The 24,495-nt window shown below is 39.7% G+C and overlaps 1 protein-coding gene and 1 long non-coding RNA gene across 3 annotated transcripts; one reads left to right on the top strand and one right to left on the bottom strand.

Moving 5' to 3' along the window:
* Positions 1–1,577: 1,577 nt before the first annotated feature.
* On the top strand, positions 1,578–24,070 carry LOC310675936 (uncharacterized protein). Of its 2 annotated transcripts, none has more exons than XM_083437020.1 (11): positions 1,578–1,731; positions 3,289–4,598; positions 6,338–6,465; positions 7,174–7,262; positions 7,638–7,714; positions 8,749–8,892; positions 15,978–17,683; positions 19,685–19,770; positions 20,046–20,091; positions 21,529–21,708; positions 23,883–24,070. In XM_083437020.1, the coding sequence occupies exons 2-10, from the start codon at positions 3,289–3,291 to the stop codon at positions 21,600–21,602; spliced, it is 3,660 nt and encodes a 1,219-aa protein (XP_083293146.1). In that variant the 5' UTR covers positions 1,578–1,731; the 3' UTR covers positions 21,603–21,708; positions 23,883–24,070. The 2 variants fall into 2 exon arrangements, with proteins under 2 accessions (XP_083293146.1, XP_083293147.1); XM_083437021.1 differs by having other exon boundaries at positions 21,529–21,840; positions 22,167–24,070.
* Positions 17,381–21,522, bottom strand: LOC310676008. The gene is made up of 3 exons (XR_014510345.1): positions 21,194–21,522; positions 19,826–19,934; positions 17,381–17,518 (listed from the first exon to the last, which is right to left on the bottom strand). It is a non-coding gene; the product is annotated as an uncharacterized lncRNA (long non-coding RNA).
* Positions 24,071–24,495: the final 425 nt, after the last annotated feature.

Genomic DNA, 24,495 nt, shown 5'->3' with positions numbered 1-24,495 from the left:
ATAGCCAGGATTTATTTTAGGGGGGCAGACTCGGGGGGGGGGCACAACCGAATTATCTTAAATGCAATTGGTCAGCAAGTTAAGTATTTTTGTTATTTACTTGATTGGGGGGGCAGTTGCCCATCTGCGCCCCCCGACTGCACCCATGAGCAGGCCTGCCCATGGGGCAAGATGAGTGAAGAGATTTGAGCAGAAGGATCCATGGGGTCTGCAGAACTTCATGCCCACCCCACTTGTCCCTGATGTAGATCTTCACTCGCCCCTTCTTCCCTGGCAAGGTGTGGGTGTCATTTTGTGCTTCGCTTCAGGTGCCCCAAATGCTTCCAGGTGGAGCATAACACTTATTTAAAAACAAACAAATGAAGATGCAAGCACAGTCTTGTGCATGCATACTGAGTCCTCCTGGTATGTAAATTCAATTAATAATAATAATAAAAATAAATTAATAATAATAATAATAATAATAATAATAATAATAATAATACTTTGGCGGAAGCTCCATTTGACTCAATCCTATTTGGTGTGCCTACGACTGCTTCTTCAATTGCACATGGCTAGATGTGCCTGGCAAATAGAAGGAGATGAAATGGAGGCAGTGAGAGATTTTACTTTCTTGGGCTCCATGATCACTGCAGATGGTGACAGCAGTCACAAAATTAAAAGACGCCTGCTTCTTGGGAGAAAAGCAATGACAAACCTAGACAGCATCTTAAAAAGCAGAGACATCACCTTGCCGACAAAGGTCCGTATAGTAAAAGCCATGGTTTTCCCAGTAGTGATGTATGTAAGTGAGAGCTGGACCATAAAGAAGGCTGATCGCCGAAGAATTGATGCTTTTCAATTCTGGTGCTGGAGGAGACTCTTGAGAGTCCCATGGACTGCAAGAAGATCAAACCTCTCCATTCTTAAGGAAATCAGCCCTGAGTGCTCACTGGTAGGACAGATCCTGAAGCTGAGGCTCCAGTACTCCAATACTTTGGCCACCTCATGAGAAGAGAAGACTCCCTGGAAAAGACCCTGATGTTGGGAAAGATGGAGGGCACAAGGAGAAGGGAACGACAGAGGATGAGATGGTTGGGCAGTGTTCTTGAAGCTACCAGAATGAGTTTGACCAAACTGCGGGTGGCAGTGGAAGACAGGAGTGCCTAGCGTGCTCTGGTCCAGGGGGTCACGAAGAGTCGGACACGACTAAACAACAACAACAAAGATGTACCGCGGGTAACACTATCCATAGTTGACAGCCACCACCATATCAGCACCAAAGCTCAATACAGTAAAGGACTTCAGGATAGAGAAAGAAACTCTCTTTGCTTCCCATATTCCCAGACACCGCTCTCCCCCATTGAAATTGGCCCCGTGTGAGCCATTGCCGCGTCTTTCCTTCCCGCAAAAAGCCTGTCCCTCTGAGCTCTCTCTGTGGATTTAAATTCTTCTCCTCCCTCTCCAGAGTTCCACGTTCCTCATCTCCGCAGCGTCACGTGAGCCCGCTAAGGATTCGGGGCGCTGTAGTTTTCGCCGCCGGCCTCGAGAACTACAACCGCCTCCCTCCGCCCCCACACGCGAGAGCAGTCGCCACTCGCGTATGCGCGGAGCGGCGCTCGGCCGCCATTTTGGAAAGCGGGGGTTGGAGCCTTTTCCGGGGGTATGTTTTACCTCAGCCCCGCGAGCATGGCGGTGCCCGTCTGACTTCAGGGAGCCCGCTGGAAAAGCGAGCCGCGTCGTCCGTTTGAGGTTGGTGTTGCTACCTAAAAACGCGGCTTTGGAGAGGATAAGAGTCAAAAGGGCGGGTCGGGTGTCGGGTCCGCGTGAGCGGGGATGCGCCTGGGGTCCCTCGAAAGGATCCCTTGGGTCTCTTGTCCTGCGCTTCCCGCTCGCTCTCTGGCGCCGGGGTGGCGGGGTCGGGGCACGTTGTTTCCAGCCGGGCGGGTGGGGGGTGGGGATGCGTGACACGGGAAGAAGACGGAAGGCCAGACCCCGGGCTCGGTGAGGGTTGGCTAGTAAACACGCGGACATTCTGCGTGAAACGAGTGACATCCCATAACCTGCGCCTGGTGGGCGTCCCTTAGAAAAGGGCACGATTAAAATAGCACGGTGACACAGTGTCTCATTATTAACCCACAGGAAGACTAAAAAATAATAAAAGTTATAGGATGCCTGTTGGGAATTATGTTCTCAGATAAGCAAGGGACTTGCTTCAGATTATCATCATAATTTACTGGCCTATTCGTTTGGTGATTATAAATATGAAGTTTAACATACTCCGATTGTATGTTACTAACGCACAAGGACAACTTCATTTTATTTAGTAACCTGCAGCTAAACTGATGTGCTTACTACGGTCGCAGGCAGGGCTGGATTTAGGTTTGATGAGGCCCTAAGCTACTGGAGGTAATGGGGCCCTTTATATGTCCAGCTGTCCTTTGTCAACAACAAATTGTCGCAGTTTTTTGTGTTGAATATATGCCATATGGTAATTTATGGATCTCATAAGTATTTAAAGCCATTTGCCTCCACAACACAAAACACTGTTGCTGTATGTAGGTTTTATTTTATTTGTTTTTTATCTTATATTTTGGAAATGTACATCTTTTTTTCTTTAATTTTTCTTTAATTTAATTTTTTTGGGGATCCCCAAGCCCTCAGCTATAGCTTGTTTAGTTTATATGTAAATCTGGCACTGGTTGCAGGCCCTTCCTCATGATTTCTGACTGATTTTAAAATGCAGCCCTTCACTTATGTCCCACTCTCTTTCTCAGGGAAGAAATGCACAAAAATGGAGCTTTACAGAACAATCCTATATAAATAAGTTCCTTTCTGTTTCATAGGATGGCCACAGTTCGGTAATAGAACATCTGCTAGGTGTGCCGAAAGCCCCATTCTCTGACATCCTCATGTAGGGCTGCGAATGTCCCATGCTTAAAAACTTGGATTACTGCTGCAAATAAATGTTAACAGGGGATAGGCAACATGATGTTCTCCCTCTGTTTTTTTGGAGATAACTCCCATTATCCCTGACCTTTGATTGTGCTGATTGGGGCCCATGGGTGTTGGAGTACAACAACATCTAGAGGACACCATATTGGTTACTGCTGGTGTAGCCCCTACTGTGCTAGGTGGGTCAATGGTCTGGCTGAGGGCAAGGCAGCTTCCTATGTTCCTAATGGGGATTAGCACCATCTAAGCGTGCGTAGGATTGCAGCCTTAATTAAGAAATGAGTCAGGTGTAGGTGGATACTGGAGAAGAGTAACTGATATCATGCTGTAAACATATTGTTTTATTATTTTAAGATGCTTCATGATGAGTGTAAGCCAAGATACCTTGAAAGTCAAGATGCATCAGCAAAAGAGCCCTGTTCTAAAAGGATGAAATCAACAGAAGAGCCTTATGGTAAATCCTATGATGGCTTGCAAAGACTTCATGAAGAAATACATGTTAAAAAAAACCATAGTGGGTTTATTCCTTTGTCCATTTCTGATGAAGAGGCACAAAACAAAAAAGAAACTGCAGAAGTAAAGGCATTCACGGGTAAAATACCAGTGTCACCAGAGCCTTCAAAGTCAGTAAACAATACTGAGATTACAAGAAACAAAAGTTTCTCTCCTTCCAATACCAATATACGTAAAAACAGAGAAGACAATGTCTCCATCAAAGAACATAAGAATGAAGAGAAAGAATTATATAGCACAAGCAAAGCCTTTATTGGACCCATTTATAAAAGTAAAGCTGATTGCCTACGTGATCAAAGGAAAAAGAGAGAAATTGTGCCTAAACAGGCTCTCCCTGGTGATGTGCCAAAAATGGAAGATGAATTGTGCCAATTCTATAATGAAATTGATCAGCTTGAAAGTGATGAAAATCGTTTTGATAGTCACTTACAGGGGACAGAAACAAATTCACTTGGGGAATATAATAAATGGAATCGAATGGCTTGTGTAAATTCTCAAGAATGGTCCTGTAGAAGATCACCTGGTGGTGATCAGTGTTTTTATAGTAATGCACCAAGTGATCGTAGAATAGGCAGTGAACAGTATCCATACAATGACCCATCGGGTCACAGGAGTGACAACAGACGGTGTTGTAACAATGAAAGAGATGTATGGGAAATGAGACAATTATGTAACAAACAGGATAGTTCTAGATTCTGGAATGATTCTGTGTCTCAGTTAAGGCCTAGTTGGCAAAACACACATCCTTTTATAATACCTTATGGCCCACCACCACCTCAATTCACTCCTCGTTTTAATTTTCAGGAACCTAATTCCTCATCACTTCGTTCAGATACTTTCCATCCCCCAAATGTGGGACCATTCAAAAATAGCCATATTAACATGAGTAGTGCAACATCTGATGAAAATAATGCCTATCATTTTAGTAATCATAATATACAGCCCTCCAGAAATGGATATAACATGCCTGATGGACACATGGATAATGGTTTCTGTGAAACTCGACCATGTTGGAAAGAAATTAAAACTTACCCAGATGAAGGATCAAGCAATGTTTCTCAGCAGTTTCCAGAGGGCAAGTTATACGAGTCACAAAAGCAACTTCTGATTTTAAGAGGTCTTCCAGGCTCAGGGAAGACAACATTATCTCGGTAAGAGAATGACAACTTAATTTTAAGAAAGAAATCTGTTTCGTTTGATTTATCGTTTGTTGTTTCAAACAGCATGGTCATTTCAACCCCCCCCCCCAATCATGTATATAAATACATTAAAACAATATCAATCTATCTATCTATCTATATAGAAAGAAAGAAAGCTGAATATTTTATGTTGTAGACTCTTGTTCCATTAAAACATTTTTATTTTTTGAGAGCAATTCAAATCACCCAAGACATTTCACTGGTGAGACAGTAATCGTTAAATGGCATATGTGTTAGTAATAAAGTTTGCTTTTTCAGTAAAAAAGTTGTTGACCATTGCTTAAATGTTTAAAGCATAATATTGTTTCTATTTTGTAACAACTTTTGAGTTGAATAATTCCATGATTGTATATTGTTCCTTTTAGTTTGTATTTTATTGTATTCATTGTATACTGTACTGCCCTGAGAACGTCAGTTGAAGGGTGATTGTTGTTGTTATTTATTAAATTTGTAAACTGCCCTTCATCTGTACATCTGAGGGTAGTTCACAGCATAAAAATACAAGATAAAAACACAAAATACATAATAAAAGCAAGAACAAAACAAGCAAGAACATAACAGTTATGATAATTATAAATATTGGGCTGTATCTAAAGTTGTGCTATATGAATGTTCTGTCAGTGCAATGATTTCTGCTTGAACAATTCTCCCTTGCTCCTCCCCATGCAGATGCCCTAAATTTGTTGTAGCGGTCCCCCAAACCCCCTGGCACCAATTTGGGGAAGACATGGATATAGGGGAGTGGGAAAATTCCATTGCACAAGCATAAATCCTTGCAGAACGAGTGCACCAAATACCGTCCATTATTATTTTTATTTAATCCTGAAAACTCCCAGTGATTGAAGCTGATTTTGAATGGTGCTGATATTTGAAAAAACAAACAAAAATATTTCAATGTCTCTTACTTTCTATTGAGGGTCACAAGATAGGGGTTAGGATCTTAGGAGGCCTGACTTTGAATTTCAGCTCAGCTATGGTTGATTTGGTTTGAAAGTTCTTATCCAGAGTTTTCCCCATGTATGAGATAGCAATAATGATAGTGTGGTGTAAGGATGAATGCATGTAGGGCTATAAAGAGTACTTGTTTGTTTCCACGCATTTTAAGTTTAAAAACAAAACATTAAAAGTAGAAACTTGGTACAACAAAATAATTTTGTGGCACCTTAATGCCAGGCATTTACTATGGCTTTTGTGGACTATGGTTGGTAGATGATTTATTGAGTGTTTCTTGTGGCTCAATTTAAAACTGCTCCTAGTCATGGGTTATGAGGTTCTAACTTGTGCAGATTGGCTGACCCTTCAGAGTTTTATGTTCTACAAAGCAAGTCTGGATGACCCCACTGTTGGTCCATCAGGAGTAGACATTCACATCTTGTATCCTCTGGGATATCTTTTCTACAGTCTTTGTGGACTGAAAGGAAAATGAAAGAAGCCAGGAATATTTTGTGCCAATATTGTATGGCCAGTTTTAGCAAGTGAGCTGATGTAGAAGTTTTCACCAGAGAAGTTTTGTGCTCTGGGCTTCAGGGAAGGTGTGAAATGTAGTGAGATAAATAAGAGGTTTATAAATAGTTGGCTTTGCAATGGAAACCAAAAGTACCTCCAAAATAAATGAATAAAGTGTAATATGTTTTGCTTTCCAAAAAGAAGATTTGGCTATCTTGTAATAGTGTTGCCTTTTCCTTTAACAGTATTCTGCTTGGTCAGAGTCGCGATGGCATAATATTCAGCACTGATGAATACTTTCGGCAGAATAATGGATGTTGGTCATATAATGTTGATCAACTAGGTGCTGCTCATGACTGGAACCAGAAGAGAGGTGAGAATATATTAATCATGTATAATTTTGTTAATGATATACTCAAAAGTATGGATATACTGATACAAGAGTTTGTGGTAGAAGATCCACCAACATGTGCAGTTGGTAGCCTAGTCCAGTATACAGAATGGACACATCTCTTTTCCCAAGACTGGACAAATGAGCCTGTGGTTGTCAGATGCAATAAAGGAAAGAACTCCGCCCTTGGTAGTTCTGGGGCATGTAAAAGTTTAAACAGGTTTTCTCATGTTCCTACAGTAGTAGGAAAGTTACATTTTCTGAAATTCTTTCTACGCACTTATGAAATGCACATGAGCTCTATTCAGCCCCAAACAACAGTATCACTGTCACACTATTCTTGTGTACAGGAGCTGGCTTGTCTTCTCTTTGTAGATGCAACCATTTTGACTTGCAAAGGCCACTATGTCAATTTCTTACAGAAGTCTCTATTTGGAATTACTTGACTAATGAACTAATCAGTTTTGGTCAATTGTGAACCTTGGTGGGAAAGAACAGATAAGACAGCTACTGGTATTATATAGGAAAACTTTGCCTCTGACCTGAAGTTGATTCTAATGAGATCCATTGAAGAGGAGTTTGTTGTATCGTTGGCAATTTTATAGAAGACTTTCTTTTTCTAACCTTGTTAATTGAAGCAAGTGATATTTATAATTGCTGTTTGTATAATTTATTATGATTTTATTGCAGCAAGACAAGCAATGGATCAAGGAAGATCCCCAATTATAATAGACAACACTAATACACAAGCCTGGGAAATGAAACCTTATGTAGAAGCGGTAAATAAAGCAGCATATTTCTTATGGAAACTCACTTCCTTCTCAGTGAGAAAACTAAATGAATTAATCAGTCTGATTTTATTTTTGACATAATCTACATTTTGTATTATCTTCAGCTTATTATAATTTATGTATGTTTCTGTAAATCCTAAGCCTTTTTTCTGGCAAAATACTGTTTTTCAGTCTGCTGAACTTGCAGCACAATCCTATGCATCTTAGTCAGAAGTAAATTCCACATATTTAACTGGACTTACGCCCAGATATGTGTATAAAATAGCAGCCTTTATCAGAAAAGCTAGTTTCTTATACTTTATTTTGGAAGTTACTACTCTGTCACTATTCTTTTTATAACCATAATTCTTTATCTTTGTTTAGGCTCTAGAAAAGGGCTACCGAATAGAATTCCATGAACCAGACACATGGTGGAAGTTTGACCCAGAAGAATTAGAAAAGTGAGGTCTATGTTTTGGTTTTATTTTAAAATACACGAAAGCTTTAAAGGTTATTATTTTGGTTATGTAACCAGTGAGTCAGCTTTCAAACAATGGCATATATCAACTTGTAAGGCTTCTCCCTTCTTCTTCAGTATTAACTCTGCCACTAACTGTCCTTTTGACAACCATTGTATCCGCTTGTCTCACTGAGGATTGTGTTCTGCACACCATTCAGTTTCACCCTCCCCTTTTCTATTCATAAAGCTTAGTAGAAATGAATGATAATAACAGTCTGATGAAACTTACAAAGCTTTCAATTTTATTTTATTTTTAATAAGGCTGCTGCTGAAAGCATAATGGAAGTGCATTTTATTTGCATCTGACAAACTGTTCTGCTCGCAGAACAAAGCATTCCTGCCTCCCACTTTTTCACAGCACCTGAAAAGTCACTCCTGAAGGGTGTGGGATATGACATGGGTGAATGCTGTGAATGGCGGGCTGCAATTGATTTAAATTGAGGACTTGCCCTTTTGTGAACAGAAGTGCCTTCTGCATATTCCGTCACTCCACTGAATCTAAGCCAGTATTTGTAATTATTTCAAGAAAGCAGTAAATGGAGTTATTGGGTGCACCGCCTAAAAATATAACCTAGATTAAAATATTGTCAGACTTTTTTTAGTGTTTTCTCATTCAAACTTAATTTCAGATCTTCAAGAAACTAGTTTGTTGAACATGCATATAATTTCCTTAGGATCATGATGATGCTCATTTAAGTGACAGGGCTAGTGGTGGTAGGTTTTGGTTTTGCTCTTTAGTGAAAAATGACCACTGGGAAACTACAACTTTGCAAAAAGGAATAGCAAAGGAGAGCAGCAGCAGCCTAATCCTTTCTGCCAAAAATTGCTGTTTTCCAGCTGTCTTTCTGCCCATGCGCAAAAACGTATAGGAACCTGCTTGACCCTGGACAAGCTTCTTGAAGAAAGACAATTTGAAAGCATTCTGAGAGATTCTATAAATTGATCAGACTTGAACTTCATTTCTTGTTTCTGTAGGAGGAATGAACATGGGGTCAACCGTGAGAAGATTGTTCAAATGTTGGAAAGATACGAATATCAAATATCAATACCCATTGTCATGAATTCGGTCCTGCCTTTTCACAAAACTTCACAGTGGCCACCTCCACAAAGAAGACAGAGGTGGGGAGCCTCTTCAGACTCTTGGAATACTTTCAGTGTATCAAATAGCCGATAACTCAGGGTATACTTGCTAAGGCTAATTCTCTTTTCAGAAAGCAAGCTATGATAAAACACAGCGTTAATAAATTGAAATTTTAAAGCCAGCTTAACTCCTAGTGTCAGATTGTTTCCAAACTATTCTGCTACTTTCTTTTGAGGGTTAAATAATCTTAATGCAGATAATTATCCCTTGGGAAATGTTTATAAATAATGTAAATGTTTAATATTAAAATTGAATGTTAAATATTTTTAAAATATATATTTGTACTAATCTTGGTTTTGATTAAGCCCTGTGACAATGTGGATACACCAGGTGGTTTATCATTGGATTTTGACACAAGAGTTTTTGCATTGTAAACTGCTGAGCAGTTTCTTTAAGAATTCTGAATAGAATATAATGAATTTTTAATAAATGCAGGTAACAAGAAGAATAGTATATATATAGGTGTTGCATTTGAACCTTTTTTTTACTGCTTTCAATCGCAGTCCAGTTCTAACAACTTTATACCAGTTATTTCAGTTAAGTTTATTAATCACATGTTGACATCAAGCTGAATCTCACTTTTCCATTGCCATTTATTCTTTGAGCTTGTTTGTTGTTCAGTCAGTCAGTTATGACAGTAGTAGTCTAGACCCTGCCCTGCAATTAAAACCTGTGACTTCAAAACATCAGCATACATTTTAAATGGAATCCTGATAAGTTCAGTTCTTGAGATTTTAATTTGAAGATTACATTGTCTTTTTCTAAGTTCACACTATTGTGGTATGTGAAAGTTTGCTTTTTTTGTTTGGTTATGCGGCTTTGTCATGAAAGAAGCAATAAATGAAATACATTGAAAAAGCTGGAACTGTATACATATATGTGGACATTGGAACCAGTTACTTAAAACCACATTACATGAACTATGATATAGGCAGTAGCCAATTCATCAGAAGTTTGAGGCTGAGCTGGCATGAGGCTTAATTATTGTTCTAATTTTGGTTTTTTACCATGTAGTGAAAATTTGCTGAATGTTTGCCTCTTTTCTTGTCACCCAATTGCTGTGCTCTCTTGTACTATAGTTTCAGCAATCCATTGTCAGTGTAATACAATTAGTGTCTTGAGTCTAGCTTTATGGTTTAAGTTGAATGAAAATATTAAAATACCAGTGTGGTCCATTAGGGCTCTCCTGTTGTGGGTTGAAAGGTAACTCTTGGGAATATCAGGTAGTGACTTTGTCTTAAAGCAACCTTATTTGTCCTGTTCTACATGGAAAATAAATCTAACATAAAAGACGCACTTTCCATCTCTTGATAAAGAAATATGTTTGCATGACACACAGTTGGAAAATCTTGACTTTACATTCAGAACATTTTTGTGTTTGCTCTGGAAACATGCTTTTGTCAAACTTGTTGGTATCTATAAATCTCTAAACAAAATAAAAACGGCTTATATCTGCTTTATAACTAAGTATTCTTAGGAGGCCATTGCCATCTTATTTCAGTATTGCTTCTCAAAAGTGCCTGCTTTGGCCCTTTGGCAACTATTTCAGCTCTGCATTGTTTTCCATCTGAGAAAGCACAGTGTAGTTATCTGTTAGTTGTACATATGCTTTTCATGGCTTTAAAGGGTAGTAGTTGTTGGGGAGGCAGAGATAGTTTGCTACTCACCTGCTTATTTGGAGATAAATATTGCTCACCCCAGGTGAGCAGAGAGACTGCAAATTACTGTTACTATATGCAGATCACTTAATTGTCAAAGACAATTATGAAACCTGGTTTTGAGTTTAACTAATAAGGGGCTGTTAATATGAGACCTTTGTGGAGCAAGACAAACTTTAGGCTTCTGTGAAGGAAAATGCTAATTGCTCATATGTATGTAAGTGAAAATCTGATGGCTGCACCAGTCACTGTAGAAATCTCAACTTCTTGGCATTAGCTAGGAAAGGATTTTAAAATATGTCAATCACATTTGCAACTTTTGCATTAAGCTAGCTTACACAATTAAATAATATAATGCTTTTTACCACATTTCTGTAGAAGCCGCTGAATCACTAATACAAAAATAGCCTCATTTAAATAGCTAGGATTATAAGCTGTGGGCTGAGTGTGTAAATAATTGGTACCCAGGATGTTCAAGTTAAAAATGTTCCTACAGTTTGCCTCAAGTACATTTCTCTCCCTCTTTTATTGCTCTTTAACATGGAGATTCAACATTCGTGCTACTGCATTGTGGTCATACAGTCCTTAAAAAGGCAGGATATATTTAAGGATACACTGATAATTGGCACTTTGGTAAATACTGTGATTTAGTAACCATATATATGGAAGACCAGCAACTTAGTATATCGTGAACTACTATGGAAGCTCCATTGGAAATGCATGGCTGCTGCAGAAGAGCACAAGAATGACCAACATAACCAATAAAGTACATGCATATTACACGTGCCTCATTTGAAGAACGCAACAAGAGTTGCAAAACAAGTCAACTTTGGGGAAAGAGGCTGAAGACGCCATAGAATAGATTGGTTGTATGTTTTCTATCATTTTGCTCTTGTGTTCAGAGCCCTGCTCATTTGCATGGGGCTTACTCATGTAGTTTCTGCTACATTGCACCAAGTTTGCAAAAATATCATAGTAAGTGTGTGTGTCAGCCCTGGAATGGCGATCAGATATAACCAACATACTTTTGCTACTGCGGGGGGAAACTTACATAGTTCCTATAGGTTAGTTAAAGGTTAGTTAACAAAGAGATGATTTCTGTGGATGAAAACCAGACTTGCTCCACCTGTCTACCAGTTTTTAAGATCCTGCCTTGAAGCAAACCCTCTAAAAAACTGCCACCAGAGATTTTCAGGGAGCCTATGGAGCGTTTCATCCTTAATGGGATTTTCTTTTTCTTGTGCTAAAGCGGAGGTTCTGTGTCACATACACAAGGGTTTTAGATACTGGTTTATGCTTTGCAGAAATATCTTAAAACAGTACTTTTTAAAAGTTGAAATTATTCAAATGCTAACTTATACTGTTTAACAAAGTACTCATTTACTAAATCTGGAAAAGTAGAAGCAAGATGGTAGCCATGATCTAGGGATGTTGGCACAGAATGTGTTCTTTGTCGCTCCTACCACACTGAAAATTTCTACAGGCATCAGATGTGGATATTCACAGCCATGGCAAGAGACTGATTGAAAGGCTCATTCTCACATAGCCTGACCAGAGTTGATGTGTGTGGTAAATGAACCTGTTACGTCATCCGGTAGATCGTTTTATTTGTATTTTAATTTTTGGCTTTGTGTAGCAAGCAATTACCTGTAAGTGAAGAGGGTATATCTCTGGATCTACCCTTATTTGCCCCACACACTTAAAACCTGAGTAGGGTTGCAAATGAGGTTACATGGATATGCATATGTTGGAACTCTATGAGGTAGGCAGGATGTTCAGTTAAAGGTAATTTCTTGAACCTTAGTTGTAAGAGTCAAGTGTGCTAAGCCTTTTATCTTTTCTAGTTATTTCTTAATAGCCTTCGTATCTGATAAGATTTGCTGTATAGGTGTGTAAACAGCAACAAATTACCTTTGTTCGGTTTGATTATTCAAGGTTTTTGCTAGCACAGCTTTCTGTTTCATTTTTTTAAGCTTGCTGTATAAGTCAGACTCGTCAGGAATAAAGTCTTTAAAATATTTAATGTTGTTTTTGTTCAGTGACTTGCGTGTGTTCCGCTTTTTAATGTGTATTTGTGATATGTGCATGTAAATACTTTTTAATAGAAATTTTATTAAATCTAAAAATTTGAATGATATTTTGCTGCTTAATTTGTTTGCAGATGTTGCATTTTGAATGTTTTCCAGTAGTAGAGGTTGCTATGAATATCCAGTCTGGTAACTTTAATACGTTAAATATATATATATATTTAACAATGTTCATTTTGTCACTTGATTGCTGTGTCAGTATTTTGAGTACAGTCATACCTCATGTTACGTCCGCTTCATGTTACGTTCTTTCAGGTTACGTCCCGCGGAGACCCAGAAGTACCGGAAAGGGTTACTTCTGGGTTTTGCCACTTGCGCATGCGCAGAAGAGCAAAGGGTGTCACGTGCATGCGCAGAAGTGACGAATCGCAACTTGCGTGTGTGCAGATGCGGCACTGCAGGTTGTGCTCTTTTCATGTTGCGAATGGGCCTCCGGAACGGATCCCGTTCGCAACCAGAGGAACCACTGTATCTACAACAGGGATTGTAAAAATATCTCACTTTTAGTAACTGGCAAGGTGTCTTCCCCCATTGGTGAGTGGGATGTCTAGATGTAGCTCCACCAATTCACCAGCGTGATGCAGTTACATCATGTAAGTGTGAGTGGATTGTCCTGCCAAAAGTTGGCATGATTTATCAACAATCAGCCTGCATTTCCTCCTTATAGCAGGAAAGGAGCTACATTGTTCCTAGTCATAAACATAGAGAAACCTTGTGTTCATAGTTCCTGCATATTGCTGCCATAAATTGGGGGGGAGGGGAGCAAGAAATAACTTGTGTTAACAAAGAATTAGTGTTTTGGGAGGAGAACTAACATTTCCAAGATGGGCTTCTTGAAAGTGTAATGGTAATGAGAGAGAATCAAGTACCTGATCTAGTGAATGAAAATGAATCTGCTCGGCACAATATCTTCCAATACTCACAATGTGTGAAGAGGGTGGGCTGTGGGTATAAAAGTGGTTGGTGGTGAACTAATTGCTTGGTAAGGAAGTAGTAGGGTTTTAAAAAATTCTACCATGAGAAAGAATACATATTTTCCATTTGATTTTGATCCATTTAGGATGCAGCCCTATGGTCTGTGTCTCTGGGGCAGCAGGACATTGTTGACCTCCCTCTCCGTTGACAAGGATGTCTGCTCCCAGAGGCCTCTTTGTTGCAGCTGTGGAAGGGGCTGTTGGTACTCTGGCAGCCATAGGAGGCAGATTGAGAGTCGCTTTAGATGAGGACGCAAAGCTCCCCTGTTCCCATGACAAAGCAGGGGGTGGGGGTGGGTGGGAGGAGCTTGTATGCTTATTTTCCTTACAGTCACTACCCCCTCCCCTCCCCCATCTTACTTCCGGGCCAGTATGTGAATAGGAGGGCTTTGTATTTGTAGCCCTTCCACCAAAGATTCTCCCCCAGCTCTCAAAGAATTGCTTTGCCCAGTAACATCAAAAACGTGGCTAATGCAGCTAACAATAGAAATCAGTCAAAGCAAGACATTAAAATGTCAAAACAAAACCAAGTAGGCAAAACCAAGTAGCCACCCAGAGTGGCTGGGGAAACTCAGCCAGATGGGCAGGGTATAAATAATTATTATTATTATTATTATTATTAAAGAGATTAAATACCAAAAAATGCTAATCAGATAAATTAAAGTCCTGCCAGCATAAATATAATTTAAGGAGGTCATGTTAAATTAACCAAGTAGATTGCACCCTTCGTGTTTCTGCGAATCATACTTGGGGAAAGGTGGGACATGTAAAATGCCTACTTGGTTGATCTTAGATAGCAATAAGGTTTACATGGCAGTCCTCTTGAAATCCTAGTCCCAAACAATTTAGGGCTTCAAAGATGATAACCAGTATCTTGAACTCAGCCTGGAAGTGGATCAGTGGTGAGTACAGCTGGGGGAGGCGGTGGCGAAGCAGTTGTATGCTCTAGAAAACTAGCCCCAGCTAGAACTTTTGTAGTAGTATTTGTACCAGCTGTACTTTCCAAATGCTTCTCAAGAGCAATCACTATGAAGAGTGTGCTGTCAGTAGTCCAAATAATTAACTAAGGCATGTGCAACCAAAACCTGAGCTCCTCTAAGAACGGGTGTGGTTTGTGCAGCAGCTTAAGATTTTGAAAGGCTTAAGATTCTGTTTAAGATTAGATCAAGGATTATTCCTAAACCATGAGCCTAATTTGTGGGGAGGAATGTAGTTCCATCCAATATAGGCAACAATCTTGTTCCCTGTTCTTAGCGATCAGGAGAATCTCTGGGATGAGTCTCATTTTATTGGCCCATATTAAGTCCTTCAGTGATATGGCCCTGGTTCAAAACTCTATCGCCTCCTTGGACTCAACTGGAAAGAAGAGAATATTGGTGTCATTAGTGTACTGATGGCACCAGATCCAAGAGATTTAATATTTCCTTTACACACTTTCAAGCTTTGTCTTTCAGACATTTTGTCAAATGCACTCTAGGAATAGATAGCACGTCAACAGCTTGCCACTCTTCCCCCAACTGCATCTCTGCTTTTATGCAGCCATACTAAGTTAACAATGCTACCCATGAATGCTGAATTCAATACATAGTCAGAATAGGCTTACTACAATTTTGATGGTTTACCAACACAATCTTACATTTGCCAAGCACTACTTTCAAATACCGTATTTCCTCTTATTTTCACATCTGTGAAACAGTGGCTTAAGCACCAGAATATGTTTTGAAAACCTACAGTCCAGGTCTAAGTCATTCTAATTGAATTAGTGGGGCTTAAGAGTACTTAACTTTGACTGGATCATGCCCTTGTTGATCAGCCTGCTTTTAAAAAAGAGTTTATTACTATTTTGTTTGGAAAGATACACTTGCATCTAGCTGCTCAATAAGAATGTTTGGGCACTTGCAATCATACAAAAATGACATGCCTAGGTCAACTCATGCAACATAACTGGTGGCAGAGAACTGGAAAAGTACAACCAGAGAAAAAGGGTTGTTTTAGAACTGATGTTCCTAATGGTATTTTTCTACATTCAAAAATTATATCCACCTGTAATCTGGTGGTACAGTCTTTTCTAGCACCTCATTATGCTGCATATGCAGACTCAGCCTTAATTTCCCTCATTTCACTGAACCAAAAGCAAAAATTAGGCTGCAGTATTAACCTCTACTAAGGAAATGCTATATCCTAAACGTACCCTAAATACACTTATTCTGGACAACCTCGTTTTTTCTTCAACTCAAAAGCATCATGTTTTGGGGTTTTCATTTTAACTAGGAACTTTGTAACTTATGCTTTTATTAAGATTATTCTTAATAAATTGTTCATATTTAGTTCTTATTCTGTTTAGGGAGTCGGTTGTAAAGAAGAAGCACAGGTTGCACAAGATGAAACAGAGAAGGAAGCAAAAGAGGAACAGAAGAATGAAGGGTGCTACCATGAAAGCTATGGGGAAAACGTCAGGTGGACATTTCACTCCAAGTGATGAAGAGTCATCACAGAGTGGCCTGGAAGATTCAGAAGACAATGGAAAATCAGAATATGTGATTGGGCACCAGAATGAGCTAAAAGAATGTGTTGAGAGTGATTCTGCCAATGATAACAGTCTAACACATAGTGAGTTGCAAGAAGGAAGTGTCCTTGTTTCTGATATGGTGGATCCAGTGTTCGACAATTCATTAAAAAGGAAAGCTTTTGCAGGAGATGGTAGTCTACCTTTAATGCATTTGCCAGCTGCTCCTAATGAAAACAGAACTGAGCAATCATTCAGTGATCATTTACCTAATGAAATTAAAAATGTAAACTTTGTAGAAGGCAAGAGCAACGACTTGGAGTATGAAAAGCACGGTTCTCTGAAGTTGGACCACGTTACTGAAAATAGTACAAAAATACTGACAAATATAGAAGACAAAGACAAAGCTGCATCTACTGAAGTCATACTTGAATCTGGCCCAGAAAGGAAACTGCTCAGCGATGAGGAAAAATTAGGCGCTCCTCATCTTCCTGGGCTATCAAAAAAGAATGAGGGAAATACCTGGGCTTTCTTTTCTATCGACTTGGCTGACAAACAGCCCCAAACCATCTTGGACAAAAGTGATTCCTGTTTGACTTGGCCTGATGGTACATCTAAAATCATGTATGAGCAAAGGCCAAAGAGGGAGAGGAGGCCCAAGCAAGTATTTTCAGGAATGACAGGAGAATTGATTGAATATCAACCTAATAAAGAATTAGTGAAAGGAGAAGCGTTACATGGAAATAGCAGTATAACAGATTGCGCTCAAACACCCCAGCTACCAGAGAACATCCATAGAATGCCATGCACTGGGACAGGTGAATTCATGACAGAACCTAGAACTAAAACCAGTGATCCAAACAATGTAAGCCTTTTAGCTACACCAAGGAAAAAAGGAAGATGCAAAAGGATCTTCAAGTTGGCCCCTAGCTTTGGTGTACCCAGACAGATTCCGGTTAGAAAGGACGAGCAAGTACTAAAGGATATTGTTGTACTGGTGGAACAAGAGGAGACTTCAAATGAAGAGGCGAGAGAAAAGAACAAGCAAAGCCTTGGCTGCTATAATTGTCCAGTACCTTCTAGTTATGATTTAGTAATAGAATCATCTCCTCATCTTGATGTAGAACCTCTCTTATGTAAATATTCCAGCCAATTTGCACAGAAATCTATGGACTTTTCAACAAAAGTAGTTGCTCCTCCAATTCAGATATGTACTTATGTGTCTTGTAGAGCTTCCTTACCTAGTGAACAGCAAGTTGTTGCTTTTGATCAAGCTGTGGATGCTAACACAAAGAGGGAGAACATATCTTCAGATGTTTCAACTACTCAGCCAGATATTTTGTGTTCAGTTCAAGAAACAGACTCTTCTGCTGAAAACTCTGAAAAGATACAAGAAGTTAATGAAACTGAGCAGCCAGAGTATTCCCCAATCAAATATGAACAATACCCTTTGAAAACGAAAGCCAGTGTTCTGGGGCTTCCTTTATCCCTAGGATTTGCACTTCAACTAGTAGAACATTTTGGTGCTCCAGGAATTCCACTGGGTAACTACAATTTTTTTGGAAAAAGAAAAAAAAAAACAAGTAATACAATTTGGCAAGTTAGGTACTTCTTGCTTAGCAAAGTTGCTTAGTGAGCCAGCCACTGCTCTGTGTGTGTGTGTGTATAGTTAAGTCCAAAGCATTACAGTGGTACCTTGGGTTAAGTACTTAATTCGTTCCGGAGGTCCGTTCTTAACCTGAAGCACCACTTTAGCTAAGGGGGCCTCCCGCTGCCACCGGAGTACGACTTCTGTTCCCATCCTGAAGAAAGTTATTAACCTGAGGTACTATTTCTGGGTTAGCGGGGTCTGTAACCTGAAGCATATGTAACCTGAAGCGTATGTAACCCGAGGTACCACTATATTGCTTTGGACTTAACTTTTCCTAATAGAGACTAAATGCTCTTGGGTAATGGTTAGTGTTTAACATCCAATAAATTTAAAATTCCTCTGGCTATTTTAGAATGAAAATTAAAAATCACTATACATTCACAAAATACTGATTTTAACCCTCCAGTAAGTGTTCTTAATCTTTGGATTTAACCATTGCCAGCTTGGCATTCATATTATTTATACTTCAGCCTTATGTGTGGTCTCCTATCCATGGGCATTTCAGTCTACACTTGCTTACCTTCAGCAATGACATAGCCTTCAGCGGTTTCTGGAACATTAACTGAGCCCACAAGCTTTTCAAGCGTTACGTTATTCCTTTACAAGTCTTATATACACATTTAGTGACTTTCCCCAATTTCCTTAATTAGGCTTGCGTTACAATAGCAACATTTGTAATTGTAGAGGGAAATACTGCAGTGGGGAAAATTACACTGCTGTTCCATATTGTGTTCTTCTATAGCCTCAATCATGCCTAAAATCAAGATAAGTGCTGATTTCTTTTAGCAGACCTGCTCTGCCTACTTGTTTTCATAGCTGAATGTGGTTACAGATTACCTGGGCCCTTCACTTTCTTCATACTCTTGGTCCCCTTAATTCTGCTTACAAAATCCAGCTTTCAGTCTCAACACAGTATGGAGGTTCAATTATTCCCAGTCTCTCTGTAGATTCTAAAGCATTCACTACTGCTTGACACAACAAATTTGATGCCCAGCTACTATTTTCAGCATTTTCTTCCCAGCTTGCTTCGGAACATTTAACAAGTCTACATGCACATATCCACAGAAGAAAATTAAGCGCTACCTGTCGTTGACAAATCTACCCTCCATAAATTTGTCTTAAGATTTTTTTAAGTCATCTAAACCACCAGCCATGGCCACATCTTGTGGTTGTGCGATATGTGTTATTATAAAGAAGGAATGAACCATAGCTCTGAGGCATTGTCTGCAGGATGCCCTAGATGTAATGCCCTGGCACCCCCTACCCGAACTCTGTCTCTAGCAGTAGATGCTGGGAAGGATCTCTGCCTCATGGAAAACTGATGCTAACCGGGAAAAAATTGGGCAGGATGGACCAGGAGTCTGCATCAGTATGAAGCTGTTCCATATGGGCATATGAAAAAAGTGGATTTTTTGCCCACATAAATTCTGTTTTATACACTACTTCATTCTCTGTTCTGCCACACCAACCTTTTTTTATTGGCTGGTACAGTGTGTTTATGTCTATATAGACACTTGCAAAACTTTTTGTTATCTATGTGGCCTTGTAGGTTTACAAATTATTTACTGCAACATCAAGTGATAACTGCACGGGTGCATGAGCAGTAGTTGATCTAGCCCCACATACTGATTTCTTGGATCTCCCAATACAATAATTATTTTTATCGGAATTTGTGCATACTCTTTGTTGCTAGTTCCCAAATATTTTAACAGCACGAGAAGTCAAGATATCAGTGCATGTGTGAGTCAACTATGGGGTATCTGTATTTTGCATGCTCAGGTTGTGACACTAGTAACAACTAAAATTACTAGCATGCTTCTCAGGTTATAGTTACTCTTCGTTATTTGCAGTCTGTAGGTCAAATAACCACTTTGTGCAAAATCTTGTTTCGTAGACACTTTATTACCAGATGATTATGTAGTTCCCCTTGATTGGGCAACATCAAAGGAGATCTATTTACTGTGGAAGACATCTGTGGAGGTATGAATGTTAGTTCTCCAGCTACCTTGCCATGCGGATTATGTTAATAACTTACATCATGATAATTGCTCCACAGCCATTGGACAAAACAACATAAGCAGTGAAGGAACATGCACTACTTGTTCATTCTGTCAGGAACAGCTATATCTTGATGGGCTGTCACCCTGTAGAAAAAAGAAATTTTTATGTTTTCTTGTGGCAGAAAGAAATAGAAGACTCGCTTTTTTAAAGACTCACTTTTTTTAATATAATAAAACCCTTTAATTCTATTTTAGAAGAAGCAGAAAACTATCATATCAAAAGAAGACAGCTCCATACCCGGTGAGTATAATCTTTTGCTTAATAGAAGGAGAGGAGGAGGAAGAGTTCACACAATTCCCAAATTATTACCAGTTGCAAAATATTTTCTGCGTACTTTTGGAAAGTTGTGCTCAGATGTTTGTCTACATTTCTGCATCTACAGATCTGATTGAAGCTCAATGAGTTGTTGTTCCTTTTAGCTACTATCTGATATAGAGTATAAAGTGGAAAGGTCTTTTGTTCTTCTGATCTTGGAAAATGTCATCGATTCTCACCTCCTTGATGCCAATTTATTTTCAGGCAGCCAATAAATGATCTGTTGAAAGGTGTTAGTAGCAATATCTGCACTGATCCCAGAGACTCCAATGTCAAAACAGTGCTGTTCTTCCAGTGCATAATCAAGCTATAGAATTAATTGCCACAAAATGTGGTGATAGCCACCAACCTGGATGACTCTTAAAAGTACAGATGGATTCATAGGGACAAATCATGCCTCTGAATGTCATTTGCTGGGGAACAGTAGCAGTAAATAATATTATCCTGTGCCCTGCTTGTGGGCTTCTCAGAGGTGTCTGGCTGACAGGGCCCTGCTGTAGGTGTCTCCTCATTCTGAATGGCAGAAGATTGGCACAAGGTAGAAGGCCTTCATGGCAGTGCCCCCACCCCACCCCAGTTGCAGAATTCCCCTAAATACCTGCCTGGTGCCCACATTAATGTATTTTTAGTGCCGGGTAAGACCTCTGTATTCTCCCAGGTTTTAAATATTTTTAGTGCCGTTATAATATCACTAACAGTTGTTATCAATATTAATTAGCCGACTCTGCTGCTGCTGTTGTAGACCCCTGAAAAAAGCAGGATTGAAGTCTCTGCTTGTATCCCCCCCCCCCTTGTGGGTCAACTTTAACCCACAATCCATCAGATGATTGACAGGTGGGTCAGCACACCCACCTGTCAAAGTTGGGCTATGGGGGAGATTTGGTCCAGTGGAGCAGAAAGTTCCTTACCCCTGTGTTATGATGATTGGTGTGTTTCACTCAGATGATTGACAGGTGGGTCAGAACACCCACCTGTCAAAGTTGGGCTATGGGGGAGATTTGGTCCAGTGGAGCAGAAAGTTCCTTACCCCTGTGTTATGATGATTGGTGTGTTTCACTCTGTGAAGTACTTGACTCTCTAACTAATCCCAACCTCAGAGGCTTTGAAGTCATTTATCTTTGGGTTAAAATAAAGGGACCTAGAGTTGGCCTGGAAAGTTGGATGAGGATATCTGTTGTATAGATAGAAAGGGAAATAATACAGCAGTATGTAGCCAGACAGGATTGCATACAGCAACAGGTTGATGGTGGGAGCTGGGAACCAGCCACACTTCCTGGTTCCTCTTGGAAGACACTGATCAACAGGTATAGATAAATCCATGTAAGATTCAATTTCAGGCTGCTTATGTCGCTTTCTTTGTAGCTGGTGAAACTGCCCAAGAAGGTTCAAATAAAGATGATCAAGGCAGAAAAGCATCTCCCGAAGCTAATCCATAAATGCACTTGGAAGAAGACCCTTACTTTGTCAAATAATCCGAGCAACGATGGTGGCGTGTTCTGAACTTTTGTCTAAAAATTAAATATCAGCATAATGTGCAGAAAGGTACAACATGGAATTTATTTATACACATACATATGCATGAGAAGATCTATTTCCAACCTGTGTTTCGATTTTCTGGTTAACTATAGGCATCTATGTTTTCTGTAAACGAATATCCATAGACTGGGCTCCATAGTAATAATAATAATTTATTATTTGTACCCCGCCCATCTGGCTGGGCCTCCCCAGCCACTCTGGGCGGCTTCCATAGAAACAAAAAATACAGTAAAATATCACAGATTAAAAACTTCCCTGAACAGGGCTGCCTTAAGATGTCTTCTAAATGTCAGGTAGTTATTTATCGCTTTGACATCTGATGGGAGGGCGTTCCACAGGGCAGGCGCCACTACCGAGAAGGCCCTCTGCCTGGTTCCCTGTAGCTTTGCTTCTCGCAATGAGGGAACCGCCAGAAGGCCCTCGGCGCTGGACCTCAGCGTCCGGGCAGAACGTTGGTGATACAGGATGGTGATATAGCTCCTGCTATATTATTATCTCAGCTGCTGAGAGCAAATGTTTAGATTGGGATACGATATCATATCAGAGTGGCAAATAGTAAAAGGAACTATTTGCTTTACTTAAATAAGGCAGATTTGAGAAGCTTTAAATATTGATGCTATTAATTTTTTTCTCAGATGTTGGATTCCATCTGATAGCATCCCTACACATTACAACAAATTATGAAAGGGAAAAGTGCAAGGCTCGAGATCATATGACCTTGAGAGCAAGATCCCATGTCCCTTTCTCCTTTGGATATTGAGTGTACAAGTGCGTGTGCATACTGCACATAAACAAATCAATCTTAATATTTTAATATGGAGGTATTATTGGCAGTAATAGAACATTTTTGCAAAGTCATGCTTAAGATGTTTACCTCCTCTTCAGATAATATTCCACAGTCTGGGTGAAAATTTTTTGGCATCTGACCACCCAGTTGGGAAGGCATGTAGCCTTAGGTTTATTTTTGACTCATTTTTTAAATCCTATGTTCCTCATATTTTAATCCATAGCATAATTGTGTCATTTCTGCCTGTATCAATTGCAAAACTATAGCCCTTTCTATCTGTTACCTCTATCTGTTAAACTCTGGTCCATGTCCCGGTCATTTCTTACACTTTCCAAATCTCTTCCTCACTGGTTTTCCATTGTCTTAACTTGGTCCCTTTGCATCTATTCAGCTTTCTGAGTGCCAAAATAATTCACCATTCTCACTGCCCTAATCATAAGATGTCTCTCCTTAGATCAGTGGTCAGCAACCTTTTTCAGCCATGGGCTGGTCCACCATCTCTCAGACCATGTGGTGGGCCAGACTATATTTTGGAAAAAAAAAAAAATGAACGAATTCCTATGCTCCACAAATTACCCAGAGATGCATTTTAAATAAAAGGACACATTCTACTCATGTAAAAACACAATGATTCCCGGACTGTCTGTGGGCTGGATTGAGAAGGCAATTGGGCTGCATCCGGCCCCCAGGCCTTGGGTTGCCTACCCCTGCCTTAGATCAACACTGGTTTCCTGTCTATTAATGAGTACAGCACAAGTTCCTTGTTAACTTGAAAGCACTCCAAAGCCAATTCCTCTTAGCTCTCCATCCTTATATCTTGACACATCCCTGGTCATGACCTTTACTCCTCCACTTTCACTACTCTCACCTATCAGAAGATTTCCTGCTCCCTAAAAAGACATCGCTCCTTCCTTTTCCTTTTGCACTTTTCTATAAAGCCTTTGCACAATCCCACTATATCTCAGCTTGTTACAGAGCCTAAAAATTGCATCCATTTTCTCCACTTTCTCCATTTCCTTTGTTGAATTTTTTGGGCAGCAACCATTTAATATCTTTAAAGCACTATGTACACAGATGGCACTACATTAATAATAAAATAGTAATAATCAGTGTGAAAAATAAATATTTTCTGTGTTGAGAAGTGGTGTTTGCCAGTTGGCGAACTTAATATATTTATATATTCTTCTTCCAGCCAGAAGAATACTTCAAAAAGCCCTGCTCCCCACAAAAACACAGAGTGCCCAATCTGAGTTAATTACAAACATTATCGTGTGTGTGTGCATATTTCATATTCTGACTGAAGGTGGCAATTGTCAAACTTTAAATCAGCACCAGTAGGCTTGGGATTTTGGTTTGATACTTCACTAGATTTTTTAAAAATTTTGTATTACAGAGTTTGCTCAGTTTTGGCTTTGTCACGGATGGACTCAAGTTAAGTCACCTATAATTAATGGCAACAACGGCAGTGAGGAGAAATTCAAATTCTAAAGGTTGTTGAAAACATGGCCTACAGTCACACTGCTGCTTTCTTTCCATGTAGCGTTTGAATTTTGTTTTGAAATAAAACGAAGCTTTGAAGAATGTTTTGTCATTGTCACTATGAGAAAGCAACTTGAAACCTGTGTTGTTTCATCTGTTTGCCTCCTGTACATGTGGCATGAAGAAACTAAGAAAAAAGTGGTCAGTTGTGAGTAGGGAGACTGCTAAATCAAGACTATAACAAGGACTGGGACAGTGCAAGAAATTGTACTGTCTGTATCACCCCTGTCTACAATCCTCCTTTCCACCACTTACTTCCTTTTCCATGGTGCTGGGCCTCCCCCACTCTAGAAAGGCCAATTGGGTACTTCCTGAGCACAAAGCATTCAGGTTAGGTGGCTGGGACAGCACCCGCACAGCTACTGTGGTTTGCCGCGACACTTAAGACGCACTCTTTAATATATACAGCACTCTACCCCCTTGTGATTCCTAGCACCTGGCATTCAGAGGCATACTGCCTTAAATAT

This window comes from Podarcis tiliguerta (assembly GCF_965153285.1).
Source record: "Podarcis tiliguerta genome assembly, chromosome: 4".
In the NCBI taxonomy this organism is placed as follows: Eukaryota; Metazoa; Chordata; class Lepidosauria; order Squamata; family Lacertidae; genus Podarcis; species Podarcis tiliguerta.
Note: the sequence above shows the minus strand (reverse complement) of the source record. Positions and strands in the feature narration are given on the sequence as shown.

What these genes read in the sequence shown, in the direction of transcription:
- LOC310675936 (XM_083437020.1), top strand. Translation starts at nt 3,289, where the DNA reads ATGCTTCATGATGAGTGTAAGCCAAGATACCTTGAAAGTCAAGATGCA. An exon ending in TGACTGGAACCAGAAGAGAG is followed by an intron (nt 6,466 to 7,173) that starts GTGAGAATATAT and finishes ATTTTATTGCAG; the next exon opens with CAAGACAAGCAATGGATCAA. An exon ending in TGCTCCAGGAATTCCACTGG is followed by an intron (nt 17,684 to 19,684) that starts GTAACTACAATT and finishes CTTGTTTCGTAG; the next exon opens with ACACTTTATTACCAGATGAT.